Source organism: Triticum urartu, chromosome 1A, assembly GCF_056163025.1.
Source record: "Triticum urartu cultivar PI428250 chromosome 1A, HENAU_Tu73, whole genome shotgun sequence".
NCBI lineage: Eukaryota > Viridiplantae > Streptophyta > Magnoliopsida > Poales > Poaceae > Triticum > Triticum urartu.
Genome location: NC_141873.1, coordinates 336,839,898 through 336,847,057, shown reverse-complemented (window position 1 = coordinate 336,847,057; position 7,160 = coordinate 336,839,898). Strand labels below are relative to the sequence as shown.

General features: G+C 46.0%; 1 protein-coding gene across 3 annotated transcripts; it reads left to right on the top strand.

Annotated features, from left to right (window-relative positions):
* The first annotated feature begins 2,699 nt into the window (after positions 1–2,699).
* LOC125510126 (HIT-type Zinc finger family protein) lies at positions 2,700–6,565 on the top strand. Of its 3 annotated transcripts, XM_048675223.2 has the most exons (6): positions 2,935–2,969; positions 3,068–3,140; positions 3,604–3,728; positions 4,218–4,371; positions 5,153–5,194; positions 5,490–6,565. In XM_048675223.2, exons 3-6 carry the CDS (start codon positions 3,651–3,653, stop codon positions 6,365–6,367), a joined length of 1,152 nt encoding a protein of 383 aa, XP_048531180.1. In that variant the 5' UTR covers positions 2,935–2,969; positions 3,068–3,140; positions 3,604–3,650; the 3' UTR covers positions 6,368–6,565. The 3 variants fall into 3 exon arrangements, with proteins under 3 accessions (XP_048531175.1, XP_048531180.1, XP_048531188.1); XM_048675218.2 differs by lacking the exon at positions 3,604–3,728 and having other exon boundaries at positions 2,700–2,969; XM_048675231.2 differs by lacking the exon at positions 2,935–2,969 and having other exon boundaries at positions 3,662–3,728.
* Positions 6,566–7,160: the final 595 nt, after the last annotated feature.

The window sequence follows — 7,160 nt, the reverse complement described above, 5'->3', positions numbered from 1 at the left end:
ATCGGGACTTCAAAAACGTTTTGAACATCATGGATCGTATGGATGTTCCAGGAGTTGAAGTTAATATTTCAAGCAAATACCCGAGTTGAGAGATATGAAGTCTCCAACAAGTTCTATAGCTAAAAGATGGAGGAGAATAGCTCAAGCAGTGAGCATGTGCTCAGATTGTCTGGGTACTACAATCGCTTGAATCAAGTGGGAGTTAATCTTCCAGATAAAATAGTGATTGACAGAATTCTCTAGTCACCACCACCAAGTTAGTAGAACTTCGTGATGAACTATGATATGCAAGGGATTACGGAAACGATTCCCAAACTCTTCGTGATGCTGAAATCGACGACGGTAGAAATCAAGAAAAATATCAAGTGTTGATGGTAGACAAGACCACTAGTTTCAAGAAAAGGGCAAAGGGAAGAAGGGGAACTTCAAGAAGAACGGCAAGCAAATTGCTGCTCAAGTGAAGAAGCACAAGTCTGGTCCTAAGCCTGGGACTAAGTGCTTCTACTGCAAAGGGACTGATCACTGGAAGCGGAACTGCCCCAAGTATTTGGCGGATAAGAAGGATATATAGCCTCCACACAAAATCTAACCGTTACACACAATTTACCAAACTCGGTGGGACCGAATCATGAAACTTGGTCGGACCGATTTAGTTCAAAATATGAACGTTAGGATTTTCGGTAGGACCGACACGTCAACTCGGTGGGACCGATGTCATTAGGGTTAGTGCATAACGTAATCTCGGTGAGACCGATTACACAAACTCGGTTGGACCGATTTTGGTAATAGACAAACAGAGAGTTGGTCAGGCAATCTCGGTGGGACCGATTCGCTCTTTCGGTAGGACCGAAACGTTACGAAAGGGAAACAGAGAGTTTGCATTGCAATCTCGGTGGGACCGATCGCTCATCTCGGTTGGACCGAAATGTTACGAAGGGATACTGAGAGATTACAATCCCATCTCGGTGAGACCGAGGTCCCTATCGGTGAGACCGAAAAGACTAGGGTTTCTGGCAGTGGCTATGTCAAGAGAACTCGGTGGCACCGGATAGAGAATTTCGGTGGGGCCGAGTTTAACTTTTGGTTTGGGACATATGTGGATATGAGAAAGTAGTTGAAGGCTTTGGAGCATATCACTAAGCATTTTGAGCAAGAAACTCATTAAGCAACACCTCACCCCCTCTTGATAGTATTGGCTTTTCCTATGGAGTCAATGTGATCTTGGATCACTAAAATGAGAAATGTAGAGTCTTGTGCTTTGAGCTTGACCCAATCCTTTTATCCTTAGCATTGTGAGGGGTCCACTTTCTAATCCATGCCATGTCAATCATTGAGCTTTCCTGAAATATTTATCTTGAAATAGCATTAGATCAATAAGCTATATGTTGTTAGGAATTACCAAAACCACCCAGGGATAATTGCACCTTCACCGCCCACCATCGGCGCCCCGTTGGTGGACGCCAACTATTACGCCTGCCGGCGCTGGAAGTACGACGCCCACGATGCGTGGTTGTCGGCGGCGTATTCGGGGAGGGCGCGCTGCTCCTTCAGCAGGGACGCCCTCACGCGATCGACCTCGGCGGCGAAGATGCCGGGGCGCGCGTCGAGTTCAGGCACCGACGGGATGGGGACACCCCCGTTGCTGAGCCTCCACCTCGTCGGCCCGGCGCGCATGTCCCGCGGCACCGGGATGTTGGCCTCGAACAGGAGGTGCGCCTCCCACTCGTGGAGCGAGCGGCGGCCGAAGCCGTTGGCCGCCGCCGCGTCGCCGGGGAAGCGTTCGACCATCGCTGAGAAGGGAAGTGGAGATAGGCTGGGCTCGGCGGCGGACGGGAAAGAGGCAGAGCTCGGCGACTGTTTTGGACTCGGGCTAATGTGGCCAGCGGTGAGGGGGAGCCGCGGGTTTTATCGCCCCACATCGTGTGTACGCGTGTCGGAAGGGGAGGCGTCGCCGTGCCCGCCCGCCCGTGACGCGCCGCCATGAAGAATCAATGGCAAGGCTGACCGGCGGCAGTTCTGCCATTGATTCTTCGCGGGAAACCGAGGTGTTTTGGGGAAGATGAGGCGCGTGTCGCTGACTCGGCGGACCCGCGTCTCTTTCGCGCAAAACCGCTCGCCCTGGCGCCCCCAGGCGTCCCCCAGCGCGTCGGGTTCGGCCTAGGACCGCCGGCGCCAGTTTCGGCCCAAACCAACGAAGAAGGGGCTCCTGGAGGCGCGATTGAGCCGATTTTTGAGCGTCAGCGTGAAAAAAACGCCTGAGGAGGGTCTATTAAAGCCGCGGCTGGAGATGCTCTAAAGCACGACTGGAAGTGGACGTGCTCCTTTACAGCTTAAAATCTGTGATCACCAATCCTTTTTCTAATAATCTAAAAAGAAAAGATTATCATCAATTTAACTTATCGAAACTACTGGGCAGACGATTCAGTCTGCACAACAACCAAACGACGGCAAATCCAACCGTCCACTGTACTTGGATGATATGAATGGACAAAGTGATATGCGATGTCGTGCAGAATTCATACGCACAACGTCGTGTGTAGCAGCGCTCTGAACTTATACACAGTTTAAAATTTACTAAAAACCAATAAATTTTGTAGCTGTAAATGTTACTTCCTCTGTAAAGAAATATAAAAGCGTGTACGGAGGAAGTAGCAAACGAAAATATTCGATAGCCAGTTTTTACTCCCTCTGTCGAGGGTAATATGGACTTTTCTCTCTTCTCATCCTCCGCGTCCAGCTTCGAGCGTCTCTTCCAGTTTCAGCTTCGAGAAAGCTCGCCGCTCGCCGCCACGCCGGGAAGGAATCGCCCCAAAAAGCCCGCGCGCACCGGAGGGTCAGCGCACGAGAAGCGGGAGCAGCCACCACTCGCCGGCGATGGAGAGGGTCGTGGTGGTCTCCGAGGACGCCGCCGCCTCGGTCTCCTCCGGCCCGTCCTCCTCCTTCGCGGAAACCAGGGTCATCTGCCGCGTGTGCGTCCTCACCGCCCCCCGCTCCCTCCCTACGTTTTTCTCTCCTCTGGCTTGTCTAATCCTGATGATTGACATTCGCGCGTCTGGTGTTTGTGCAGATGTCAGAAGCAGTTCGCGCAGTACACTTGTCCACGCTGCAACTCCCGCTACTGCTCGCTTACGTGCTACAAGGTGTGTCCTTCTCCCCCTTCCTTGTTTCTCTCTGCGCGTTATCTGCCTGAAAGTTTGTGGCACAGCGCTGGAAGTTTAACGATCTCTCATTTGGTTATGCCCACGCGGTGTTCGTCGAATTGCCGCAGTGGAGCTGTAAACTTTTGTCGGAAACGGTATTCAGAGTATACACTTTTCTGACAACTTCCTTGTTGCTTTTCATACTGCATGCAGCTGTTTCGTTGCAAAACAGGCTAAAACGAAAATGTGGGGACATAGTTAGCTTTTGAGTGTTTATCTAGGAATTGCCTCTTTGCGTCAGTCTGATGTGAATTTCTGAAAAAAGTCGCAATGCGTCATGCTACACCAATAATAATGGCGCCATGCTGGATTTTAGTAACGTGCATGTATTTATAAGATTACTAGAGCAAACCAATTGAAAGGACGGAAGTAACTATGCATTTTCCCTGTTTTTGTGTCATAGGTTATTTGAGATACATGGAAACATAGTTCGGATCTGTTAACATTTCGATGGGATGCAGTGGTGGAGCCAGCACCTGGCGAGCCTGGGTTCCCACAGTGCATCTCCTTCATACTCTATTAGAGAAAGTAAGTTCAGTTAAGAGTTAATCCGGGCAAAATCTTATCAACTTTCGCTGCACATATGTCTTGCCCTGGCTCTTTAATGAGCAGACTCCGCCACTGACATTAAGGTGTAGAAATTTGGAGGAGGCTGGGATTTGGGTCACATGCAATTAGGTACCATAGTTCACATCTGCTTGCTACTCTGAACAGGGATGGATCTATATAAGTACATTCACCAGTTAGTATGAGGAAAAATATGTGCATGTTGGTACTGTGGAAGACTGGTTCTGTGGGGTTATATTGCGTTGTTTTGTTCACTGCTGAATGCCGTAATTTTCGTTACCGTGATTTTTCCGTCGATAAGCTGTGGAATTGTGTGTCTTCTTCAGTACGCGTGTAGGTACTGTGGAAGATTGGTATTTGACTATTTTCAGTGTTTGCAGTTAGCTTTACATCAAAGGGTTTTATTGCTAGGTATATAATGTAATATTTTGTTTCATTCTTGTTTAATAGGGGCATAGTGTGCAATGCACTGAGTCATTTATGCGTGAGAATGTTACGGAGGAGCTTAAGCAAATTCAGCCTGAAGATGAATCAAAAAGGAAGATGCTTGATATACTCAGACGGTTCCACTTGGAAGAAGAAATGGAGTCCGATGGTGAAGATGGTATGTTGGTTTAACAAGATTTTGTTTGTTATATGCACGTATGCTTGACAACCATAGAGCATAGTGTATCCCTTGGTTTACGCACAGGCGCTCCTGCAGTCTTCTGCACTTCAGATGTGTATGCATTCTTATTGAGGCTTTCATAGCTGTCAACTATTGCTTCAATGTGTCTGATTATCTCTGTAGTCATATTGAGCTTTCTTGAAGTGTTGTTTTAGGAATTATCTTCTGGTTTTTCAGTCCTGCAAAAGTATGATTTCTGTTTGTGTACCATTTCCTCTCAAAACTGTTAGTAATTGGCATGGAGGCTTATACTGTAGAAGGCACTATAAAAGTGGATCCCTGTGTTTTCAGTTAAGATTTCTAATTGCAGTCTTATTGCTTTGAGATGCTCAGCTGAGCTCTTTTTATTCTCTGTTCGTCTATAGGTGTACAAGTAGCAAACTAGATGATAGATAACAAACAAGATAGTTGACATATGGTACGATTTCTTCTTGGTGCTTATATCTAGTTGTAATAGTTACCGTTGTAGAAAGTATTGCTTACAGGCTGCAATTGCATAAAAATGGTTGAAATTAAGGTTACTGGGCAAAAGGTGAACATTACAATTTACAATTTAGTTCGACACAGTTAGTTGGAACTGCCTTTTGTGAAATCATTGTATGCGTCCTTCGGGTGATTATTGATAGACACTGAACTATCTTGTAGATAATTTATCTGTTCTTTTATGCCATCAGTGATTTCACTTTCGCAATGCTGAACATTTTTTTTTACCCTGCAGAGTCAATGTTGTCAGAGGAGCTTATTCAGAAAGCCATCTCTGGTATGCTACATTTACTCCTGACCTTTATAATTGTGATAACTCAGTAGCATCTTGTAACACTATGGTAGGTTCTTTAACTAACTTGTTCATGTTGCAGTTTTGTTGTGTGATGTTTAAGTGTAGCTTAGATGTAAATGGCATTAGCCAATCATTTTGTAGCACCTCCCTTTTCCTGCACATTTGTATTTTATTAAGCCTTTGCCGTTCTACATTGGATGTATTGTTGAACCAGCAGATTTCCGCATTGTCCGTCAGGTTCTGCGTTGAGTTCTTATTTGTTCTTTCTACTAAATAGGTGACGAAATCAAGCTTGAGGACCTCTCTGATGATGAAATCAAACGATTTCGTCAAGCTCTGGCCTCTGGTGAACTCAGCAAGATGATTGAACCATGGACTCCATGGTGGAAAAATCCTTCTGCTCAGTCGATCTCTCTTAGTCATGATGGGACCCAGCTTATCAGACAAATAAGTACAGACGATACTACTTTATCAGATCCAATGACCGCGTCAGAATCTATCATCCATGAAATACCAGAAGGGCCAGAATCTCCTCTCCCATCACTCAAACAGCTAACCAGGGCAGAGCCATCTCCTTTGCTCACTGTTCACTTAGTTGATATTCTCTACAGTTACTGCTTCACACTTCGCCTCTACAATGGTGATTGGCAGTCTGATCCTTTGGGTGCTTCAACTGTTGCCTTGTCTATGTCGAAAGTCATGGGGGACGGCGCTAAACCTGAGACAGTATCTGAAGCGCTCACGACGTGCATAGAGGAGACATGCTCCCCAGCTTACAGGCACACCGGAGGTTTCAGGTTTGCTATTGGACTTGTGGATGATATCATCACAATCCTCTCCTTAGGAGGCAATGCAGTGGTTTGTGCATTGTGTGACTTCCACAGGCTCTTCCAAGCTGGTGAGAGCATCCTCAAGGAAGACAAAATGGGCGAGACGGAAAAGGCACGGAGCTTCAAAAAGCTCCATGCCGCGGGTAGGAAGCTGTTCTTCATGACATGCTGGGCTCATGAGCAGCCAAGTGAGGCCTGGCCATCGTTGGCTCGCATCGTTGAGGTGCAGAAAGCGGCTTTTGAGGAGCTGGACAGTGGAAGCGGACTGAGGAAGGCAGGTAGAAAGAACAACCCTCAGTCCAAGGTTCTGATCGAGGAGGTGTAAGCATATCAACGCAGTACTGCTGGAATAACCACACTGTTTTCTCACCACCCTTTTGGTATCTCTCAGCTGTATCACTTGATCCTTGTGCCCTGCTATATCTTTAAGTGCAGTGGCTTAAATGTATAAATTGTCATCTTTGGAAGATGTGATAGTTTACATTTCTGAAGTTCTGATATTAAAGCGACCTGGTTAATCACATTTCCGAGCGAATATTGCTCATATCAACATGCTATCTGTGGCGCTAACTTTCAGTTCCAGCAAAATAAATAACAGTTTCGTAGTAGAGTATTGTGCTAGAAGTATTTTCTGAGCATCTGAGTATCCTTTTTCTCAGGACTAGCTAATTGCCGGTGAGTTGCAACGGGGCATGCATATTTTATTGGTTCAACTCTTATTGAGTGGCTCACCTACTATGTCTGCCCTCATAATCCCAATCCAATCTTATCACCTACGTCAATGGCTCATCGGGTCAAAATCTCCTTCCATTGCCATTAACACACACTTTTCAATTTCAAACACATAATTGTGGAGTTGTGTACATGGAGATTCGGCGAAGGAAAAAAAATCCATACATGAAGGGTCATCAATATCTGCATGACCCAAAATTTGAGACTTAGGAACCTAATCATTGTCTAACAAAAGCAAAATTGGAGAAAATATGAAGTCACGATTGGACCTGAAGATATGGTAGAAACTCCCTGAACAAAAAAACAGATATCGTAGAAATCATTTGTAAAGAAAGTATACCTCTGGAACAATTCATGAGGAATAACAATATTAAGTAAAGTGGTAG